The 24,153-nt window shown below is 40.7% G+C and overlaps 4 protein-coding genes across 4 annotated transcripts; all 4 read left to right on the top strand.

Annotated features, from left to right (window-relative positions):
• Window positions 1–99: 99 nt before the first annotated feature.
• LOC140933524 (membrane progestin receptor gamma-A-like) lies at window positions 100–1,723 on the top strand. The gene has a single exon (XM_073383117.1). The coding sequence runs from the start codon at window positions 163–165 to the stop codon at window positions 1,219–1,221; it is 1,059 nt and encodes a 352-aa protein (XP_073239218.1). The 5' UTR covers window positions 100–162; the 3' UTR covers window positions 1,222–1,723.
• Window positions 1,724–4,863: 3,140 nt separating this feature from the next.
• On the top strand, window positions 4,864–10,799 carry LOC140941635 (diamine oxidase [copper-containing]-like). Its single transcript, XM_073390659.1, has 3 exons — window positions 4,864–4,903; window positions 5,997–8,121; window positions 8,635–10,799. The coding sequence occupies exons 2-3, from the start codon at window positions 6,004–6,006 to the stop codon at window positions 8,950–8,952; spliced, it is 2,436 nt and encodes an 811-aa protein (XP_073246760.1). The 5' UTR covers window positions 4,864–4,903; window positions 5,997–6,003; the 3' UTR covers window positions 8,953–10,799.
• Window positions 10,800–13,045: 2,246 nt separating this feature from the next.
• Window positions 13,046–16,088, top strand: LOC140941624 (diamine oxidase [copper-containing]-like). The gene is made up of 2 exons (XM_073390649.1): window positions 13,046–15,166; window positions 15,761–16,088. Exons 1-2 carry the CDS (start codon window positions 13,052–13,054, stop codon window positions 16,079–16,081), a joined length of 2,436 nt encoding a protein of 811 aa, XP_073246750.1. The 5' UTR covers window positions 13,046–13,051; the 3' UTR covers window positions 16,082–16,088.
• A 3,064-nt stretch (window positions 16,089–19,152) lies between these two features.
• On the top strand, window positions 19,153–22,939 carry LOC140941614 (diamine oxidase [copper-containing]-like). Its single transcript, XM_073390637.1, has 2 exons — window positions 19,153–21,553; window positions 22,312–22,939. Exons 1-2 carry the CDS (start codon window positions 19,454–19,456, stop codon window positions 22,630–22,632), a joined length of 2,421 nt encoding a protein of 806 aa, XP_073246738.1. The 5' UTR covers window positions 19,153–19,453; the 3' UTR covers window positions 22,633–22,939.
• The last annotated feature ends 1,214 nt before the right edge of the window (window positions 22,940–24,153 follow it).

The raw sequence follows: 24,153 nt of genomic DNA, 5'->3' as shown, positions 1-24,153 counted from the left end.
CTTTTTCATGATTTTGTAAAAAAAAGTAAAGCAAGGGTGCTATAATGTATGAGAATCATAGATCAACAGTTCACATCTCTTTTGTTCGATAGAAAAAAAAAATACAACAGGACGTCAACAAGAGCCGAAACAGCTAGGGAACCAAAGCTGAGCGCAACAAAAATGGGAAAAAAGAGTACAGCTCTTACTGAAAAAGACAGCATGAGGCTGCTCTTCAAAGACTGTGAAATGCCTGAAGGCTTTCGCGAGCGATTTATTACGTCAGCATACCGACGAGCTTATAGTACACCTTGGGAGTGTGTTAAGAGTTTGTTCTACATTAACAACGAAAGCTTTAACGTTTGGAGTCACATCTTCACCACGGTTTTCTTTGTAATGCGCTATTCGACTCTTCTTGCTCTAACCCAAACGCCTCATCTCTTTGATCCATTTACTTTGCCGCTTTTTGCTTCTGCTATTGGCACGTTTACACTTTATTCCACCAGCTCTATGGCGCATCTTTTCAACTCCATATCTGAACGGGGTTACAAAATTTGCTTTTTCTTTGACTACGCAGCCATCAGCCTGTATACTTTCACATCGGCTCAGGCCGTGTTCTTTTACACTCGTCCAACAAACACCAACTGGATCATCTTTGAGATACCCTCTGTATACATGTCTTTAGCGGCAACTCTTTCCTTCATCGCGACATACAGCACCTGCAAGACTGGAAACAAAGTATTTAAATACGGTAATCTCCTCCGTACAATCTCCTGTCTTGTAGCTTGGTTGAATTGCACCTTACCATTTATAGTTGGCGTGACACTCTGTAGTTGTCACGCTAATAGTAGCACGTCATGCGTGGCCTTCTCTGCATGCAACAGCGCATCTGTTGGTTACTATTTCCGTCACGCTTTTTGCACTGTTGTAGCAGGTCTTATGTACAGTACCAGGTTACCGGAACGCCTTCTTCCAGGACGATTTGATCTGGTCGGTAACAGTCATCATTTTATGCATGTCTTTGTTGCCTTGAGCACAGAATTTGGCCTCAAACTTTTTGAATTTGATATCAAGCATAAGAGGTCCTGGAGACAGCGGGAAGGCGCATGGGCAGACACAACCGCTGACGCATCTTTCATCAACACCGTTGGCGAAGCTGTGATAGTTATGCTTATCAACGCGGGAATTGCATTGTGGTTTTCCAGGTCTCTCAAGAGCAAGGAAAGTGTACATGAGAAGTAGACAACGCAGAGAAATATCGGGCCACAAGCTGGGCCTACACAAGGACAAGCACAGTTGAATTTGGTTTCTGGTGACAAGTGTACTTTCCCCAAAATAGGTACTAGACAATCGCAGGATTATCCTGAGAACAGCTAACATTGACTTGAGGCTGAGCAGGGACTGAATGTTTTAATTGTGAGAGCAATTTAAGCTTCAAAGACGTTTTAAAGATGCTGTAAAATCCCATGTACGATTCAGTGCAAAGTTTTGCATGTATCTATACCCGTCTCAGATGGCAACTAGACGACTGAAGGTTACTTGACCTTTAAAAAACGTATATAATTGTGGTAGGAAACAGCTAAACGGAAGAAAAATTGAGCAATGTACTACTTAATGAAAGGTGTGATAAATTACTATACGGGACGCTGAACATTTCACGATCGCAATAACTAACTATCACTTTATTTAGTCCATTTCTGTTTCGCTCTTTGAATGAAAACTAGTGCACGCTAGGTCTACGTTATATTAGTAAAATCCAACTAGTGGTCTATTATCAATGCTGCTTTCTGATTGGTTGAGCTACTACTAGGCTATATGTTATAGCCCACTAGTAGCGAAAAGCGGGGGCTTTTTCAGTCTCATGGGCTATTCACTCAGAGCCCATTCGGGCTCGAGGAATAATTGTTAATTAGCCTGCTCCAAGCTTTCAGATCCTGGGGACAGACATGTGAGCAGAAAAAAAAACGCACTCCACTATCACTCCACTATTCGAACGCCTGGAACAGGCTAACGTTATATTTAAAATAAGACTACAATAAATATTAGATAAACAATCGTTTTATTAGATCCGCCGGGAGGAGACATCATATTACATTACTATTTGATGTATGACGTCCATGCTAAGACAGCTCCTAAAAGTCTTCTAGATAAGTTTGCGAAAATCAGTACAAAAAATCATTTTCTGTCGAGCCGTGTTTTCATGTAAAACATGATCTAAAGTGACCCACTTAAAAGGGGCGAGCTTTGTTGAGAAACCACTTAAGAGCTAATTCCTCGGAAGTAGCAATAAGAAACAACTTTATTGGAATAAATTTGGCCACGATTGTGGCTAGTTTTAATCGAACAATTATCAAAATTCAAACAGACCAATAAACATTTCCGTATATGATGTAATATATCAAACATGAGATGCAGTGTTTCATCTGGTGATGAAACACTGTGTCGAATGTTTGATATTTCTTCTCAAACAAAATCATTTTTGAAGGAGAAATTAAGGATGCAAATACTAAGCAGTGTTTCATCCGATTTCCAAACACTCATTAAACATTAATTTCCTTTGTATTTTCTTAATGAATTATTAATGAGTTTGAGAAGCCTTGTTCACAAATGGGGCGACAAAATATCGCCAGCCTTAAAAAGTGATACTATCGAAGCGACAGGATGGAATAAACGTGATAAATCGCTGGGAGGTGGTGAAATGGGGAGGAGGCGGGAAAATTTTTTTCTGGGGATCTGTTCAATCTGATGGCGAGAGTAGGAAGGAAAAATATCTCGCTGGAACTGTCTTTCATATACTGGGCATGTGACCTACATGATTAGACCTGGTACAAGCCAACCCCAGCGGAATATCACGTGCGTACCACCCCTCGATATAAATTACATTATGTCGGGCCATAATGTTCGGTTATCTGCAAAGGAATGTTTCTCTGTCAAATTTTCTAGAACTGAAAAAATGAAAAAGTCTTTTACTAGAATTGGTGTGTCTATTTGGAATTCTATTCCACTTTCTGTTAAAACTCTCAATATATCTAATTTTCGTAAAAAAATAAAATCATTATTCCTTCATGTTCTAGATAATGAAAATAATTACAGTTGAATGTTAACCTGATACCAGATTAGTTGTATATACCTCCAGTTGTAATTTGAGTCTATTTTGAAATAACAAACTCCCTGTACTTGAATTGAATATGTAAGGTGTTTCTTTCTTTATGTTATTGTATTTCTTTTCTTTTCCTTTTTCTCTTATGTAATTATATATCGCCATCATTTAACGTTTTGCCCTGCCTACGTCAGCATTATAGCTATTTGCGGAGCATAAAGTATTGTAAACTTAAAAGTTATGTAAATAAATACATTGTGGGTGTTGTTAAATTGAAGCTAACCGGCTGTTTGTGTTAAAAGTTTGAAAAAACTGATTAAACATGACCGTAACAATATCTTCGGCGGGGGAAGGGGGGAAGGGGGTGGGGTACGGGGTACTTCCTGCTGTAATGGCCTGTACGAGGTGGTTCCGCCCGAAACGGAGACCTTTTCAGGCTTCAGGTATATGAAAGGGTAGGGATTTCAATCAATCATATAAAACGGCTCAGTGCAAGAGTATGTAGGCTACATGTGGTTCTAACCTGGTATCCAGCGTGTAACTCAGCCATTTATCACAATAAACCAATATTTCTTGAAAAAAGAGGAGCATATGAAAGCAAAAGGAACCTCTCCTTCGGGACCCTTCTATTCAAGGCGCTTAACCAGTTTAGTGAAGGAAATACGCCCACATATTCTTTGTTTTTTATTACCCCTATAGGCGGATTCATCGTGACGTCACTGTTTACATTTTTCCTCATTAGTTAACCCATAGAAGATGTAGCAATATACATCAATTAGTTTCAAAAAGTAAAAGAGCTGGTTAAATTATGCAGTTTGTGCAAGTTTCAGCTCTTTGCAATCAGTAGGAAAGAAAATAGCAGCAATTAAAAACTGCAAAATTACTGGGTGGCAAAACGTTTATGAGGATGATACATGTTTATAACTTTTGGGATTTTCCAAAGAGAATTTCTCCGAAACTATTTAGTATATCGGGCTCAAATTTTCAGAGATAACTGAAATTGTTATGCTCCTTCAATATTCTGAAATTTCAATTTATTAGCTTCATCAGATAATGATAAGCCTATGCTAATGAGGCAAACAATGTAAACAAGTATTCGCATCGAAAGGACACCTCTGTTCACGGGAAAGGGACACTTTTCCTGGGTCCTAAAACCAAGGTTTAACCTCCTTTCAAGGGACCTCTTAGCAATGAAAAAGTGACTGACCATAAAGAGGGCTGATATTTTTAAGTGTACACATATCACAATCGTGGAAGATTTCACAAACAGAATTATCTCACTTTCATACTACTGCATGAGAAATTACTGCAATTTGATTGGCTTAGAGCAGTGGTATTTCAGCTTCATTTGAAATACCTACATGTGAAAATTACAAACCTTTTGTGGGTAGTAGTATAAACAAATAATAGCATGATTCGTACCTGATATTTGGCATAAATACCACTTGTGATGTTTCAAAATTGTCTCAAATTTCACTAGCCTAACGGCTCGTGAAATTACATATAACAATTTCGAAATATCACTCGTAGTATTTATGTCAAATATCAACACAAATCATGCTATTACCTATACAAATCGATGTTATACTGGTGTGAATTCACCAAGATTTTATATTGTCTTTCTTGGCTAATTATAAACAAACCCCAGCCCAACCTCTATTCAGGGGACACTTGCCTCGGTCGGTCTCGCGAGGGTGTCCCTACCTTAGCAGAGAAAACCCATGATTGCGTGACTGTTAATTGTCACGTCTTGTCTTTGTCTTACTCTGCGCCGCGTTCTATTTACCGAGGTGTGGAAAACGTCTGTGTGGAGACTCTTTACAGGTAGGTTTACAATTTTCTGCATTTAGAAAGTTAAACTGTCGGTAACTGCTTTTGAAAAAATTAACTTAATTTGCATGCTTCTCAATACGAGAAGTCCTAATGCAATGAAATGATTCGATTCCCACAAAATGTGGCCGATTTACTTGTTCATCCACTGTCATACGGAAACTGACTCTGCGCGTGCATACCTGGCCAGATGTCATAGCCCCTGTGCTGAGTTTGACTTGGGCTTACATGCCGATAATTTTGATATAATCCGTCGTTGGACGTCGTGTGTGCATGATGATTACACGCATTCGTAACTTGTACGAAATTCCTATTTTCACTTTGTAGTTTTGATGCAGGATGCAGAAGTGTCAGCATGTGTCCTCGTCATTCGGATTCACCTTCTAATTGAAGCACAAAATCGAGATTGTCTACCTAAATAACTAAGGCCTGTTTCAAACATCGTGCTACTGCCGTGCTTAGCTGGCTCGACTGTAGCTCGACTGCAGCACGACATTAGCACGACTTGGTTTCAGACGTAGAATTTAATCCATACAATGACATTCGAATGGAACGGCTGTTGCCAAAAACAAAACCCAAAAGTAAAGAAACGGTTTAGCAAACTTTTAAATATATTCTAATGTATTTCTATAATTCATGAATTGAGTTCGGCAGGGCGGTAGGCACGACGTTTGAAACCAAGTCGAGTTACTGCCGTGTAGCATGGCAAGGCTTGCCGTGCTACACAGCAGTAGCACGACTTGGTTTCAAACGTCGCGCTACTGCCATGCTAAAGTCGAATTTAATTCGATCAATTGAGTTCGGCACCGCAGTAGCGCGACGTTTGAAACGGGCCTAAGCGATTGAAAATCTAAAAACGATGGTTGAGAATGTTCGAATACCGTATCGGCATAAAACGAGACTGACGTAGTTCATTAAGCCTTGTAAAATTCAGGGTCAAGTTCAAACCCTGGGGAGACAATAAACCCAAGAGCTTAGGGTTTTTTTGCATATTTTTTGCCACGTGATTTGTGTCAGAAATGCAACGCAGTAACAGGACATCTACTGATCTAACGGCATGCATTTAAGCCTTTTCTTTCATTACTAGAAAGACGATGATGCAAGAGTTAGACAGGGATACTAGCAATCCAATGATCGAGAAAAAGTCCAGTACATCAAGCGTGGCACCGATCGTCAAATGGAAAGTGCTGGCTATTGTCTTTATCTTGATTAGTGTTGTGCTGCTTATTACTTTGATAGTAGTAGTCACAAAGCAGAGAAAAACCAAAGCAGAACCAAATGAAACAAAAAGTCCAGATTCCATAAGAAATGCCTCTGTACCGTCATGCGCAGATGGAATGTCGAATCCTTCAGAGCCACCCAAGTCCGCTGGTGTGTTTGATGACCTTACAGTCTTTGAGATCACCTCCGTAAGAGATTATCTTTTGATGCAAACTGAACTGAACCTCACGAGATATGAAGAAGCCACTGTCAATAGCAACTATATTTATCTTGTAAAGTTGTTGCCTCCCTCTAAAAATGAGGCTCTGGCATATCTGGACGAAGACGGTCCCAAGCCTAAAAGAAAAGCTATCGCGATCGTGTTTCATGGTGCTACATTCCCGCCTATGGTAAGGGAATATGTCATCTCTCCTGTCACTAATCCCAATAACCACAAAATAAGAAACATTCCTGGAAAGCTTAGAGATTTCGTGCCCTTCAATGCTCGTCCTTTCGACGGCTCTATAGAGGGTAACGTTTTGAATGAGGCAATCATAAACACTGCATCTCAAGCTCTCTTAAAGCTAATGCGAGAGAGTTATGATGGCTACACCTACACCAATTGCACTGATAAGTGCCTTTCATTTTCTTACACTGCACCAATGGGTTTTACTAGTAAAGATCGATACACGTGGATTTTTTTCATGCGCAAGGTTACAGGCGAATACAGTCATCCCCTAGACCTTCAGTTGTTAGTTGATCACTCAGGTGCAGATGTCAGAAAATGGAAAGTCTTGAAAGTCATTTACAACAATCAAACGTTTGATTCTGTTGATGAGTTGGTGAACGAGTACAACCAAGGCACCATACGCAAAATCAAGATACCTTCACCTATCGGGGAAGGCCCACTATTTTCAAGCTATGAACGCAGAGGTGACCCCCAACCAGTCAAGCCTATGCGAGGCCCTGAGATGTATGAGCCTGACGGAAAGCGGTACACTGTCAACGGACGCCACGTTAACTACATGTCTTGGTCCTTTGATTTCAGGATGGACTCTAACAGTGGCATGCAAATATACAACATAAAATTCAACGGAGATAGAATCATCTACGAACTCAGCCTCCAAGAAGCCGCGGCCACGTACGGCGGCTACTATCCAAACCCTTCCTGGAACAACTTCCTTGATGGTAACTTTAGAATGGGTATGAACAATTTTGAGTTAGTGCGAGGCGTAGATTGTCCCAATACCGCCACGTTCTTTGACCTAGTGCACATGATCGGGGCCCCAAAGCCGCTGACATTTCAGAACGCTGTCTGCGTGTTCGAGTTGAACACTGGAATGCCCTTGCGACGACATTATGATAACAATTTTATGGGGGGCTATCGGTTTTATGGTGGAATGGCTAACCAGGTTCTCGTTTTACGTTCAATAACCGCAGCTTACAACTATGATTATGTTTTCGACTTCATCTTTTACCAAAATGGTGTCATAGAAGTCAAGATTGCAGCGTCTGGTTATATCTTCGGTTCATTCTACGACTCTAATACTGATCCATACGGGTATACACTTTACGAACATTTCACTAGTGGCACACACGATCATCTTTTCAACTACAAGGTTGACTTAGACGTTGGTGGAAGAAAGAACTCTTATGAGACAATTGAGATCGGAATAGAAAATATCACAGAGCGGTGGTTTCCTTACAAACGGCGCGTCCAAAAGGTTCTAAAGCGCAGCGTCAAAAACACAGAGTTAGACGCCACTTATAAGTTTAACTTTGATACCCCAAAGTATCTGAATTTCTTCAATGATGCAGAGAAGAACAGGGTGGGCGTGAAGAAGGGGTATCGCATACAACTGGGAGGAATACTGAAACAATTGTATCCTGAAGACTGGATGATGGTACCCATGATGAGTTGGTCTCTTTACCAAATGGCTGTCACTAAATATAAAGAAAATGAGACGCAGAGCAGCTCCACCTACAACATGAACGCCCCTGCAGATCCACAGGTTAGTGAGGGGAAGCGCGAGTCAGAGATTGGAACGAGTCACCCAATGACTTACGGGCTGATGGCCTAACTTTAGGATCTTTAAAGGAAAGACATTTGAGTATTTACAAGAACAAGACAAAACACAGCATAAATTAATTTATTTTATCTTATTTCCTTTTTTTAACACCTTTTTTATTGTAAATATTAGCCTTCCCCCTTTTTTTACTTTGTACTACTGTTTTTCTTTTTTTAATCTTGAAATATTTTATTTTATACCAGCTGTTTTTATACTCAGCTGATCAATTTTTCGCAGTATAAATAAAGTATTTATTATTATTATTATTATTATTATTATTCATGGCCTCTTTTCCCCCTCCCCCACAGGCACGGTCTATAGGATAAAGATTGATCTTCAATGTGATTCAATCCTCGCCATCATTGTTTTTCCTTCTTATATTACATCACAAAAGTCTTACAAAATTGCAAGGTTTGATATATACAATTAATGTTTATTTGTTTTTCATCCCCGCAGTTAGACTTCCGTCAATATCTTCTGGATAACGACTCCATCTTGAACGAGGATCTAGTTGCCTGGGTGACCGTCGGCGCGATTCATGTGCCACATTCAGAAGATCTTCCTAACACGGCGACAGCTGCCAACTCGGTCAACTTCTTCATCAGACCTTTCAATTACTTTGATGAAGATCCTTCTATTGGATCCACTAATGCCTTGCTGATCACACCTACAATGCAAGGTGGTCAAAAGGTGGAACGTTATGGTACTCCAGATGGTCCGCAATGTGTACCCAAGGAAAACAAACTTGATCATAATGGCACCTACTATGGATAAACCAGCACCGTAATCTTTAGGGAGTTATTATAACTCCAAAAATGGAGTAAAAATTTTAGGTACAGGATAACAACTTTTTGGGGGTTACTTTAACTCCTAATTTAACTCCGAATTTGGGGTCATTTTTACTCCTGAAAAGGAGTTCTTTTTACTCCCAGTCTGGAGTTAAGTAACTTCGAAATGGGGTTATATTTACTCCTTACATGGGTTGTTTTTACTCTTTTTGGAGTTACTTTAACTCTAAAAAAGGAGTAAAGCTTTTAGGTACTGGATAACTCCTTTTTGGGGGTTATTTTAACTCCTCAATATCTGGGGTCACTTTTACTCCTGAAAAAGAATTCTTTAAACTCCTTTAAAGAAACTCCACTGTAAGGAGTTACATTCGCCCCACTAGAGGAGTTATTGTAACTCCTTGAAAATTACTGTGATATTAAGTGACAGTGCGCCTTGCTTTTATTATTTCAAACAACTGTAGTGCGTTTAGTGTTAGATCACGAGATCAGCGTGGAGATGTTTCTTTTAAAACCAAGTTCTTTAAATATAATGAGCCATGCGTCACTTTCTTGCCACTAGGGTTGGTTACAGAGACCTTTCACTTAGTCTCGCAAATTGCTGAAATTATTTCAAGTTTCGCCAGTCTTCGATTTTGTCATGGTGATGCCCAACATGCTTTGCACGAGGGAGGTTAGTAGCGACTCGACGGTTTCTTGTTCTAAATGGGAAGCGAAACGATATAAGTTATATCCTCTTTTACATTTTAATACACAGCCGGAATAACCCTGGTGAACCCTTTTGTTTGGGCAGATTATTTCCGCAGTAATAAACGTGACCAACAATTGTCGTTTCAAGGAAAACCCTATTTACACGAACCAAGTCTTCCTTTTCAAGGAGGTTTTAGGACTTAGTCAAATGTGGTAGCAATTATGACTACAACTATGATTACTGAATATCTTTTGATAAGTTACCTACGATAGAACAAGATGAACCCTGGGTCCTCTCAGGATTTGGTCACATGATAGGTCACATGATAAAAATCTAAAGCTAAGAGCAATGGTGAAGTACTGGATGCCGATGAAAAATCAGGTTTGAAATGAGTGTACCCGAAATTTAAAACTATTGTTGTTAGTAGTAAAAGAATTGATTTTGTCCTGTAAAATTACATTTGTCATTTATCTACAATTACATTTGTGATTTATCTATAATTTTAACTTGACAACGTTTTAGTAAGAACAATTACAACACAGACTTTGTTAGACGGAACACCCACAGTAACACTGATTCCAACACTCAGACCAACGTCAACTCTGGCCCTGTTACGACAGTGACTATACCGTACGTCAGAGGCACCTCTGGAACTATTGCACGTATATTACAACCTTACAATATACGTGTTGAACACAAACCGATAACCACTTTACGACGACTGCTTACTAATGTAAAGGACAAAGACAAACCCGAGGACAGACAGGGAGCAGTATACAAGATCAAATGCTGCGACTGCCAGGCTTCTTACATTGGTGAAACCGGCAGAAACCTTAGTACTCGACTGACCGAACACAAACGAGCGACGAGGAATGGTGACGTTAACAATCACATTGCTGAACACCATTTACAGACGAAACATCAAATTGACTGGGACTCTGCGACATGTATAACGTATTCTACAGACTACTATCAACGACTTACTTTAGAAAGCTGGTTTACTAACTTACAACAAACGCCACTGAATCGTAGCCAACAGTAGCACCATACAAACGACTTATTGACGAGATCAAGCAAAACTAACTACGAGAAAACGACTGGAGAACTGACAATTTGACTAACAATAGACGACTGTTTAAAACGCACCAATTACTAATTACAAGTCTTCATGGCACACCCGGTTTCAGATACCTATAAGCCATATAGGTATGTGCCGCCCCAAAGGGTAGGGTTTTTTCCTCGTTTTGGTCTGAAATCGGGTATGGATTTTGCCCATTTTGGTCTGGGATCGGGTATGGTTTTCAAGGGAACCACGGTACTGTATGAGCGTACTTATCTTTTCAGTTCCAAATAAGTAAGAAACGGAAAGAGAAATATGCGAATATATTTGAAATGGATTTTTTATAAGTCTTTTTTCGTTGCTGTTCTAATCTAAGTAATGATGACATAATTTCTTAGAGGTCAGGTCTGAAAATGGGTATGGATTTTAGAGGCCAGGTCTAAAAACGGGTGTGGAAAATGACATTTATTCACAGACTGCTGGGTGGCACACCCCCACTAAGAATTCCCAGGAGTACCCCTGGGGGTGTGGACGTGTTACAGTATTATTCTTGTGCACTTATTCGCTCGATTGATCCTCGGTGCAATATAAATCAATTACAAAGATAAGAATATCCGGTCCTGTCACTTATCAACGTCAATGTCGTCTTTGCAGAACAAAGCATACGAAAACAATCAAAACTGATACAAAGCAGCCGGGCGGCTGAGTACCAACAGTTACGTGACTGAAGTCAGGTGTTTGTCCCTAGTATTGCTATAGCACCGTCAGTTTCCAGCTCTTGTTAAACCCATTGCTCCGCGTTTACGAGGCCGGTAAATTCAAGACGTTTTAGCGAAAACAATTCCAGACTTTTGCCTACGGTACTACTTAACTCCTTCCAGGTAGGTCAACAATCATTTACGACATTTGAATACCTTTACAGTCCATAATTTGCTTTGAAGACCTTTACACTTGGACACCTCTCCACAAGGATTCGATCTTCACGAAATTTCGCCGATATTCGTACCACGTACTCAGTAAACCAACATCAACAACGGCAATGGAAGCTATCGATGTGTACCAGCTGCAGCTAGCACCTGCGACATATTATTATTATCCCGTATTATCTTAAGTTTGCATACTGTAATTTCATTTACGGTAGTCAAATAAAGCTTACTCACTATGTTGGACCCGCGATACTGAGAGGTGCGAGAGAGTTGGGTTGTTTGCGGTGAAAATTACAACCACTCGCAACATAAAATTTCTATCTTCACCCTGTATTTTCATCTAATATATAAAGGGTTCTGACGTGTCAGAATTGTGATTCTTTTTAATACTTGAATTTAACCGGACTGAAGGCCAAATCGACATAATAACGAGCGATGTGAATGGATGTCTTCGAAAGATCTTTAAGAATTTTGATGCCCGCATGTTGCAAATTCCGGGTTGGCGTTACGGCGCTAGAGAGACAATATACTTAACAGCATGTAACAGCTTATGGTTTATTTATTACTTTTTGTTTTATTTTGCGTGACACTCAACTGAACATTTTGCGATCGGTAAAGGCAAGTCTTTGCATGATAGTTACGTCCGTGTTTCAGAAAGCCTCCACTTACGTAAATGAGGCCAACCGGAAAACACTTCGGGTGAAAATAAGTTCCACTTGATCCCACTTTCATGATAGGAAGGTCACTTCCATATCAAAGGTTTCGCACTTACTTTACTCGATGGAATAGCTGGGATTTTCAAACCCTGCAATTGTCTGTGGCTTTTGAAAGGGAGAAGAGAAATCGGACGTGAATTCCCAATTTCCAACGCGTAAGCCACGCTCGCCACAATTATCAGTAAGTTCCATACATACTATTTAGTGTTGGGGGAGGTTCTTACTATATCAGGCTACCTTTAAAGGTAAGGAAAAAGAGATTCAGGAAAAGATAAAGGGTGTGAAGTCAGAGGAGGGAAAAGGAGGCTTTCTCTGCGTTCTCTCTCTTTCTTCGCTCTTTCTCCCCTTCAGTATAGAAAAATCTGATTGGAATGCTAGGGTTCTCTTTTGGTCCAGGGAGGCATAATTAACAGGAGGGCGAATTTTTTGGAAAATATTCCTTTAGGGGGAGGAGGGGTTGGAGGTGATCTGCAGTGCGATTGCTTGAACTCTAACTTGCCGTTTTATGTAGTCTCCCTTTCACTTTTCTTTCTTACACCATTAGGAAGAGGATTATACAATAGACATGGATCAATAGGGAGGGGAGGGAGGTGGTCTGCCATTGACGCTTCTTAGACCCAATGGCAAGCCTTTTTAACTGTAGTTTTATTCAGTTTTTTTTTCTTTTTTTTTATAATTTTAGTAAGAGGATTATTATGGAGTTGAACATGGATACAAGCGATCCTATGCTCAAGAAAAAATCAAGTCGTTCGAGTGTGCGGGCACCGGTCTTGAAATGGAAAGTACTGACTATAGTCTTCGTCGTGATTAGCGTTGTGCTGCTTATTGCTTTGATAGTAGTAGCTACAAGGCAGACCAAAGCTAAAGCAGGACCAAAGCAAAACAAAAGTCCAGATTACAGAAGGAATTCCTCTGTACCGTCATGCGCAGATGGAATGTCAAACCCTTCTGAGCCACCTACGTCCGCCGGTGTGTTTGATGACCTTACAGTCGAAGAAATTACCTCCGTTAGAGATTACCTTTTGATACAAGCTGAACTAAACCTCACCAGATATGATCAAGCTTCTATAGATAGCAACTACATCTATCTTGTACAGTTTCTCCCTCCCTCAAAAGATGAGGCTCTTGCATACCTTGATAGAGATGGTGCCAAGCCTGAAAGAAAAGCTATTGCGGTCGTATTTCACGGTGCTACTGACCCACCAATGGTAAGAGAATATGTCGTCTCTCCCGCCTCTAATCCAAACAAACACGACATCAGAATTATTCCTGGAAGACAGAGAGATTCCGTGCCCTTTAATGCTCGTCCGTTTGATGGCTATCTAGAGCTTACTGCCTTGTACCAGGCAGTTGTGAACAATGCCTCTAAAACTCTAAAAACGCTAATGCAAGAGAGTTATGATGGCTACTCCTTCACTGATTGTACCGAAAAGTGCCTTTCGACCATTTACACCGCACCAATGGGTTTTACGGGCGATGACCGATATACCTGGATTTTTTTCATCCGTCAGGTTACAGGCGAATACAGTCATACCCTTGATCTGCATTTGTTAATTGATCACTCAGGTGCAGATGTAAAAAAATGGAAAATCCTGCAAGTTATTTACAACAACCAAACTTTTGATTCTGTTGATGAGTTAGTCGACGAATACAAGAAAGGCACTATACGCAAAATCAAGATACCTTCACCTGTCGGAAAAGGCCCACTATTTTCAAGCTATGAACGCAGAGGAGACCCACAACCAGTCAAGCCTATGCGAGGCCCTGAATTGTATGAGCCTGACGGAAAACGGTACACTGTCAGTGGACGCCACGTTAACTACATGTCTTGGTCCTTTGATTTCAGAATGGACTCTAACAGTGGCATGCAAATATACGACATAAAATTCAACGGAGAAAGAATCATCTACGAACTCAGCCTTCAGGAAGCTGCAGCCACATATGCAGGCTACTATCCAAACCCTTCTTGGAACAATTTCCTCGATGGCAGCTGGAGAATGGGGATGAGCAGCTTTGAGTTGGTGCGAGGCGTGGATTGCCCAGATACTGCCACCTTCTTTGACCTAGTGCACATGAGCGGTGCAGATATTCCGCTGACATTTCACAACGCTGTCTGCCTGTTTGAGTTGAACACCGGAATGCCCCTGCGACGACATTATGATAACAATTTTATGGGAGGATACCGCTTCTATGGTGGAATGGCAGATCAAGTGCTCGTTTTACGCTCAATATCCACTGTGTACAACTACGATTACGTATTCGATTTCATCTTTTACCAAAACGGTGTCATAGAAGTCAAGATTTCAGCATCTGGTTATATCTTCGGTTCATTTTATGACTCTAACGCTGAGCCATACGGGTATAAGCTTTATGAACATTTCTTTAGTGGCACACACGATCACCTGATCAACTACAAGGTTGACTTAGACGTCGGTGGAAGAAAGAACTCTTATGAGACAATTGAGATCGGAATAGAAAATATCACAGAGCGGTGGTTTCCTTACAAACGGCGTGTCCAAAAGGTCCTAAAGCGCAGCGTCAAAAACACAGAGTTAGACGCCACTTATAAGTTTAACTTTGATACTCCAAAATATCTGAATTTCTTTAATGATGCGGAGAAGAACAGGGTGGGCGTGAAGAAGGGGTATCGCATCCAACTGGGAGGAATACTGAAACAATTGTATCCTGAAGACTGGATGATGGTACCCATGATGAGTTGGTCTCTTTACCAAATGGCTGTCACTAAATATAAAGAAAATGAGACGCAGAGCAGCTCCATCTACAACCAGCACGCCCCTACAGATCCACAGGTTAGTGAAGGGAACTGGAAGAGTGAGTAAGGCAGTAGCTTATCATCCTTGAGGGTGTATGTTCAGTAGTCTCAGACGACGCCTGGGTCACACAGTAAAAGAACATAACTTAGCTGTAAACTTGTTCTTACGCTTCGTGCAAACGGACGCAACAACTCCCAAAATTGTTGCGCCAAGAATGTTGCGTGTTGTTGCTTCTGTGTTGCAGTGGTGTGCAAACGAATGTTACAACTCCCAACAACAGGCAACAACATGCAACAGGAGTGCGAATGGACGCAACATGTAACATCTAGCCTGATGCTGGGTTTTGTTGGCCAGCAATGCTGCGTCCGTTTGGACGGGGCTTCAGAATGAAGATGATGTGAACCGCGGGCGTTAGAGAACACAACAAGTTATCTAGAAATAGACTAAAAGTCTTACGCGCCGTGACGTTACGTTGTGATGGTTTATTATTTCTTATAACCTTTAACGTGATTTGATTCTCGCCATCATCATTTATACTTCCGAAAACATTTTTTTAATCTCTTTTTCGATGGAAAGTTTGGTTTATATAATCTGTATATATATATCTATATATTTTTTCAATCCCCACAGGTGGATTTCCGTCAGTATCTTTTGGATAACGAATCCATCTTGAACGAGGATCTAGTTGCCTGGGTAACCGTGGGTATGATGCATGTGCCACATTCAGAAGATCTTCCTAACACGGCGACAGCTGCTAACTCGGTTAACTTCTTCATTAGACCTTTCAATTACTTTGATGAAGATCCTTCCATTGGATCCACTAATGCCGTGCTGATCACGCCTACCACACAAGGTGGTCAAAAGGTGGAGCGTTATGGTACCACAGATGGTCCCCAGTGTGTACCGAAAGAAAACAAACTTGATTTTAATGGCCGCTATATTCCTCAGTAATCTTGAGTTAACCCTGTAAGCCCCAATATCCACAAAGCAATTCTCCAAACTGATCTCCATACATTTCCTTAAAGAGGTAGTTGAGAGAATTTGATAAAAGATCAAACCATTTTCTCTTTAGCGATCATTTCATTAATTCTCATAACCTTATCTCTTGACAAGGTATGGATATCGTTAGGAGAAAATTGATCTTGGTCACCATTGGGGCTTAAAGAGTTAACGTCTTTTGTTTTTCAGTTCTGAATTTGCAAGTGTCTTGTTCAGTAACATTTTGTGTGCGCTTTGCATCGTTTCAGTTATCTTTTTCTAATTTTTTTTCCGGAGGGGACTTTTTGTATCCGCATCACAATCTTGCAAAATTCGGGAGAACATTTGGTGGACGGCCCTGAAGAGAACACGACGGTGATGCAAAAGAGCCAAAGGAAATTCTTAACTCAGGGATTCCTTTCTTCTTGCTATTACGAATCACTGCTGACGGAACAGTGACGAACTTTGCCAAAACATGAGAAAACAAAGTAACTCGCTCAACTTTATTCTCTTGAAAAAAGTGTTAATTGATCATTCCACTTTTCTTAAGTACATTCTGAATACTTGTGTGTATTGTAGCGGAGACCGGACGCACTACGAGGGCTGTCGTCCTTGAGCTTGGCGCCTAAAAAATGTTTCTTCAAGTAAATTTTGATAAAGAAGTGCGGTTTAACCAAGGAAGTCAATAAGTGAAAAACTACGTTGACACATGTTTTCTGTGCAAAGGAAAAATAGGCCTATTTTTCATACAACCTCTGATCTGTTATTTAAAAGCTTCCGACCTTTTTGACGATTTGCACCTCCTCTTCGCCTTATTCCTGTTTGAGGTTTCCCCAGGTATGTGCCGGTTAAAAGTAAGAAGTCTGAGACCAAAAGTGTTCCAAGAACACACGAAGCGTTGAAATTATGAATTAACACAAAGGCAACTGAGAAAAATCGTTAACGTTGATTTAAGAGCCACTGAGAAACGCAAGCTTTTCTTACAATTTTTCCTCGTTAAAGGAACCTGTCGATGAATAAGACTTTTTTTAAAATCGTTTTCCCGCAACATATCCCGTGATTTACGGTAAAGTTATTTATACTATACTCTTTATTTGGACGATGAAGTCTTTCCGTCTTCCAAACACATTGATTCAGTTCAGCCTCTTTGCCAAAGTTTTCACCAATAAAACGTTTTTTTCACCCAGTCTTGTTAAACTACTTGAGTTGTCGGGGAAACCGTTTGCCGGTGTAAATGAGGGATTGAATAAGAGGCACTGTTGTAAAGTTAATTTTTTAAATTAATTTCTCGTTCCTAAACAATAGATTTTTCTTTTACGAGGCTCGTGGATAAAACAGGTTCGAAAAGTTTGGCAGGGGTGCGATCGCTTGATCGATCATGAAGCGCGTTACAATTTACAAATGTGACTATCAACGTCAAAGCATAATTAACATTGTATAATAAAGCATATGAAAACAAAAGGATCTATCATGATATTCAATCGTATTGATAAAAGTGGCTGGATTCTGACAGTTGCGTGATTTTCAGGTCAAGCATTATCAAGTGTTTGTTTAAGACGCCTCACCTACAGTAACTTCCAGCTCTTGTTAGACCAATCGTTATCAACGAGCTGAAAATTCAGGCGTCTTTGTGAAATCCAGACCGTTGCCTAAAGTACTCCTAACTTCTTCCAGGTAGGTTTACAAACATTTACTACATTTGAATAACTTTACAGTCTAACTATCTTAATAACAAATACTAAGATAAACTCAATTTGCATGCTAATCTCTAGCGGCACTGAAAGGACCTCACGAAATGTCGCCATTGTGCTTACGGCCAAGCGACCATGGAATGCTACCTGCTTGCAGCAGATCAGTAGTACCCCCGGGATGCTGATTTAAGCTCAGGTCGCTGAAGAATCTTGCACGTAGTTTACGCTAAGTACACCCAACGTCTCAATACGTGATTTTTCATTACAGGAAAACAAGAGCCAATATTCGATAGGAATTAGTAATGCTTAGTACTTTTGTTCGCAGTGTAATTAAAAGGGTAATTTGACATTTGTCGGCTTACTTAAATGACGAATCGAATGGATGTCTGGGAAAAATCGTTGAGAACTTATGTTCGCATACCCCATAAATTCCGTGATCGTTCAGGCCCTGAGGAGACAAATAAGACTTCAAATAAATAGTGACTCGTTTTGTCTTAAGTGGTTATGTTTCACCCAGTTTGGTGGCTGTTTCCCCTGTTTGAATTTTGATTATTTTTCGAGACAGCCCCCCAGTTTAACAGCTTAAGGTTTATTGATTGATTGATGTATAGTCAAACCTCTTTAATACGGACACCAAAGGGACAGAACTAATACTGAGTGTCCGCATTACAGAGGTGTCCGTATTATAGAGGTAGGGAATATATGTTTTTTTTTGGCATTTCTGGGACCAAACGAACTGTCCATAATAGATCGAAGAAATTTCTACAGAGATCTCTGGTTAAAGATCAGCAAGCTATCGGCGAGCGCCAGTGAACAGGCACAAAAAGCCAATCAGTCCAAACTTGTTTAGCAAGCTCATTAGCATAAAAATGTTTGGCCTTCGGGGCACGTAAGGAACACTACACGGCTATACTTGTATCTTGCCGTATTTTTGTTTTAAGGAAGGTTCTTACAAAAGTATCAGACTTAGGTGAGAGGAGATTTGAATAGGCGAACGAGAGTGGTGGGGGGGGGGGGGGGGAGGGAGGGGGGGAAGGTTGGGAGTTGGTGCCAAGGGAGAAAGTAAAGACGGCTTTTCTCCCCTTTTTCTCTTTCTCTCGGCTTTGGCATAGAACTAGCAAGAACTCATGATCAGTTTGTATATTGTACCCATAAGGTTAAGGGAGTAGAATAATATAAGAGGGAAATATATACATATATATTCCTCTTTTTGGAGGGGCTTGTACTGACCGTACTTTTGTTCACCGTGAGAGGATTAAGCGGACACTTGTCAGAATCGAAGCACACGGGGAATTTCCCGAGCAGAGATCCCGACATGGTATCTAGTTTTGGACGAGACACTGAATTACGCGCCTCGATCAGTGTAGTATACGTCGATGTAGTTCCATCTTGTTAAGAGATGGTCTCCTAAAGTTCTTCCTATACTGTGATTATCCGTACCAAACACAGCGAACTAATTCAGCGAGATGAGACCAAGTCGTCACACCCAAAAGTTGTCCCGGTCGCTTACGAGATGCTCCAATTATATATTAAGACTTTGACTGGGTAAATTTTGGTGTTTTGGACAGGTGATCTCACATAGAGCTTCGATTTTATGTACCTAAGATTAATGAACTGAAACGATATATTTTCTTTCATTTTTAGAAGGAGAATCATGCAGAAAACAAACATGGAAACAAGCGATCCAATGATCAAGCAAAAATGCAGCTCTTCGAGTGTCACGCCAGTCTTCAAATGGAAAGTGCTTACTATCGTCTTCATCGTGATTAGCGTTGCACTGCTTATTGCTTTGATAGTAGTAGCCACAAAGCAGACCAAACCCAAATCGGCAGATTCAGGAGTACATACAAAAGCCACAGTACAATTATGCGCAGATGGAATGTCGAATCCGACTAAGCCACCGAAGTCCGCAGGTGTGTTTGACGACCTTACAGTCAAAGAAATTGCCTCTGTTAGAGATTATCTTTTGATGCAAGCAGAACTCAGCCTCACCAGTTATTTACAAGCTACTCTAAACAGCAACTACATCTATCTTATACAGTTGCTGCCTCCCTCAAAAGATGAAGCCCTTGCATACTTGGATGGAGATGGCGCCAAGCCTGAAAAGAAAGCTATTGCGGTCGTATTTCACGGTGCTACTGACCCACCAGTGGTAAGGGAATATGTTGTCTCTCCTGCCTCTGATCCAAATAAACATGACATCAGAAGAATTCCTGGAAAGCAGAGAAATTTTGTGCCATTCAATGCTCGCCCTTTCGACGCCTTCGTAGAGCACACTGCTCTGCATTCGGCAGTCTTGAATGATGCGTGCCAAACTCTCAAAAAGCTAATGGCAGAAAGTTACGATGGCTTCTCCTACAATGATTGTGCCGAAAAGTGCCTGGAACCTGTTACCATCTCACCGATGGGTTTTACGGGTGAAGATCGATTCTCGTGGATTTTTTTCACTCGCAAGGTTACAGGCCAATACACTTATCCCCTTGATCTTCAGCTGTTAGTTGATCACTCAGGCGTGGATGCTACAAAATGGAAAATCCTGAAAGTCATTTACAACAATCAAACGTTTGATTCTGTTGATGAGTTGGTGAACGAGTACAACAAAGGCACTATAAGCAAAATCAAGATACCAGCACCAAAGGGGAAAGGTTCACTATTTTCAAGCTATGAGCGCAGAGGAGATCCCCAACCAGTCAAGCCTATGCGAGGCCCTGAGATGTATGAGCCTGACGGAAAGAGATACACTGTCAGTGGACGCCACGTTAACTACATGTCTTGGTCCTTTGATTTTAGAGTGGATTCCAACTTTGGCTTGCAAATATACGACATAAAATTCAACGGAGAAAGAATCATCTACGAGCTCAGCATTCAGGAAGCCGCGGCCACGTACGGCGGATACTATCCAAACCCTTCCTGGAACAACTTCCTTGACGGTAATTGGGGAATGGGTAAAAGTAGCTTTGAGTTGGTGCAAGGCGTGGACTGCCCCTATACTGCCACTTTCTTCGACTTAGTGCACATGATGGGATCTCCAATACCACTGACATTTCACAACGCTGTCTGCGTGTTCGAGCTGAACACTGGAATGCCCTTGCGACGACATTATGATAATAATTTTGTGGGGGGCTACCGCTTCTATGGTGGAATGGCCGATCAAGTGCTCGTTTTACGTACAATTTCCACTGTATACAACTACGATTACGTGTTCGACTTTATCTTTTACCAAAATGGTGTCATAGAAGTCAAGGTTTCACCATCTGGTTATGTCTGGGGTGCATTCATCGACTCTAGCACTGATCCATACGGGTATAAACTTTACGAACACTTGACTAGTGGCACACACGATCATCTTTTCAACTACAAGGTTGACTTAGACGTCGGTGGAAGAAAGAACTCTTATGAGACAATTGAGATCGGAATAGAAAACATCACAGAGCGGTGGTTTCCCAACAAACGGCGTGTCCAAAAGGTCCTAAAGCGCAGCGTCAAAAACACGGAGTTAGACGCCGCTTATAAATTTAACTTTGATACTCCAAAATATCTGAATTTCTTTAATGATGCAGAGAAGAACAGGGTGGGCGTGAAGAAAGGATATCGCATACAACTGGGAGGAATACTGAAACAATTGTATCCTGAAGACTGGATGATGGTATCCATGATGAGTTGGTCTCTTTACCAAATGGCTGTCACAAAATATAAAGAAAATGAGACGCAAAGCAGCTCCATCTATAACCAGAACGCCCCTGCAGATCCACAGGTTAGTTAGACTGCAAAACAGTCCGTATTTTTACGTATTCAAGTACGCGCGAGCAGTCAAACAAAAAGTCTGGTACGAGGCTGAAAACAGAGAGCGAGACTGGGGAGAGACGCAAAAATACGGGTTTTTTTCTGTCGCCTCAGGCTCGCGCGCTTCGCGCGCGTCAGACTATTACGCTACCCTTTACCGATTTCTTTACTGATTTTAAGAAAAAAAAAAAAACAGACTGTTTTGCAGTCTACAGGTTAGTGAAGGGGAGTGGGAGGGAGATTGTACAAGAAGCAGTGTCATATTATCCCTGAGGCTGTACCTCTCTCAAGCCTAGGTCACAGTTTGTATAGTTATTTAGCTATTTATAGATTTATCTTTCGCGCAAAAAACTCTTACAGAATCAGATTAGTGTACGATCTCTATCAGTAGCAGATGAGATCAGCAAGGTGACGAGCAAAGGACTTGACAAAAGAGCGGTTATCTAGCAGATCAACTGCCATATTGAATTGTGCGGACGTTTAAGAACACAGTTTTTAAATTAAAAAATAGACTTAAGGTCTTAAGTGCCGTGATACTCATTAGACGTTTCGTGGTGATGGGCTCTTCAATGGCAAGGACCAAAAACTTTGGCGACTGAGCTCGTTTCATCATTTCTTAAGATCTTCACTGAATTCATTCCATCCTAGCCTCTGTCATTTTTCCTAGAATGTTTTTAACGTCTTCTTCAATAGAAAATTTGATAATTGCCAAAAATTTTATCCCCACAGTTGGATTTCCGTCAGTATCTCTTGGATAACGACTCCATCTTGAACGAGGATCTAGTTGCCTGGGTGACCGTCGGGGCGATTCATGTGCCACATTCAGAAGATCTTCCTAACACGGCAACAGCTGCCAACTCGGTCAACTTCTTCATCAGACCTTTCAATTACTTTGATGAAGATCCTTCTATTGGATCCACTAATGCCTTGCTGATCACACCTACAATGCAAGGTGGTCAAAAGGTGGAACGTTATGGTACTCCAGATGGTCCGCAATGTGTACCCAAGGAAAACAAACTTGATTTTGATGGTCACTATTTTCGTTTTTAAATCGTATTGAGTACCTATATCTCTTGCTTCCAGTATTTTAATAAAAAGTGTGCGGGTACCTTGTTCACTTCAAATATTAAAAAAAAAAACGTTTTAAAAAAATATTTTTTTATATCTTTGTACACTTTGATTGCTTGTTTTAATATTTTTTGGACCGAAGATGTTTCTTTGTATCCGCGATTATGCTATTATCGTTCAGTACTGAAGCCATATTGAGCGACCTTGTTGTTATTTTTTCCAATATTTCCGACCTGTGCGTGTGTGTCTTTTCAATTATATTTTGTCCATACGTGTGCAGTCGAAAACATCGCCATCAATAACGTTCCATTAAAGTCGATAAAAAATTTATCAACTGTATCGGAAATCGATAGAATTCCACAGAGGAAAAATTGTGACCGAACAGTGCGAGGTAGAATCAGTTATTTCTATTATGTTACGTTTCCTTCATTTTTATCTCCTTACCAGGCTGTCGATTTTAAATGTAACCCTTTCGTTAGAATGTTGAGTTATTTTGTCAAATAAATCTCGAAGCAAATGTAATCCCCAAAAGCAATACAGTAATTTACTGATGCCCTTATACATAACACAAGAACCGAAAATCCATACGTTAAACTAATATGCTTTCGGACTCGCATATGAAAGAGAATGGAAATCTCATTGCCTGTTTTAGTATTGGTCTTAAGCATGATTGATTCCCAGATTGGTGCCCACTTTTTTGGCGAGCCAGTCCTCGTAACATTCATACGGGAATATGAGGGGCCATGCAAGACCCTCTGATTTCTGAGTCAGTGTAATGCGATGCAATGTCTTTTTCACCAAAAGAGAATTCATGTATCTCCCATAAAGTGCTAATTCCTAAGATGCGATCATCCCTCTCATAAAGCTCAAGCAACACTCAGAGTTGGAAATCACCTTGAGAAAGAGTATCAGTGGATTTGTCATTTACATTTCTTACTTTGGCGGTTTTCAGCTTGGCTCTCCGAGAAACTGCTTAGTCAGATATTCTAAAGTAATACCTAAATTTTGCATGAAATTTGTGACGGAATTCCTTTGCCTTAAATCGCATGATCCGAAAAACTGTGAAAACTTATTATGATACTTGCTACTGTTAAAACGTTTCAGGGTTTATTGTACGTAATTTCGACATGTTCAAGTCAAAATGTCATTTAAACCTCAGCCACTCGGTTATTCGCTCCTTTGCGGCCATACCTTTAACCCATTTTGTTTGCAACCTTTTCAAGGCTTGATTTGGCACGAACCGCGCGTAGACAACATTCATGTCACGCGGTTGGGCAAGAGGTAGGTCATGCCCGCCGTGATGTCAAGCGTCTCACACGACAAGAAAGAATTGCGTGACAGCTTTTAGCTGACCTTTGCAGGGATAATTCAATATTTCTGTTTTTGTTTGCGTCCTATACTCTTTTACAGATGTAAGGTTAAAAGAAATATTCACCTTTGGATTGCATCTGTCCCTACATTGGGAGATTTGCAACTAACCGCAAAGAGAAAGTACTGGTAACT

This window comes from Porites lutea, chromosome 1, assembly GCF_958299795.1.
Source record: "Porites lutea chromosome 1, jaPorLute2.1, whole genome shotgun sequence".
Classification (NCBI taxonomy): domain Eukaryota; kingdom Metazoa; phylum Cnidaria; class Anthozoa; order Scleractinia; family Poritidae; genus Porites; species Porites lutea.
The sequence above is the reverse complement of the archived record's forward strand: the minus strand, read 5'-3'. Positions and strand labels throughout refer to the sequence as shown.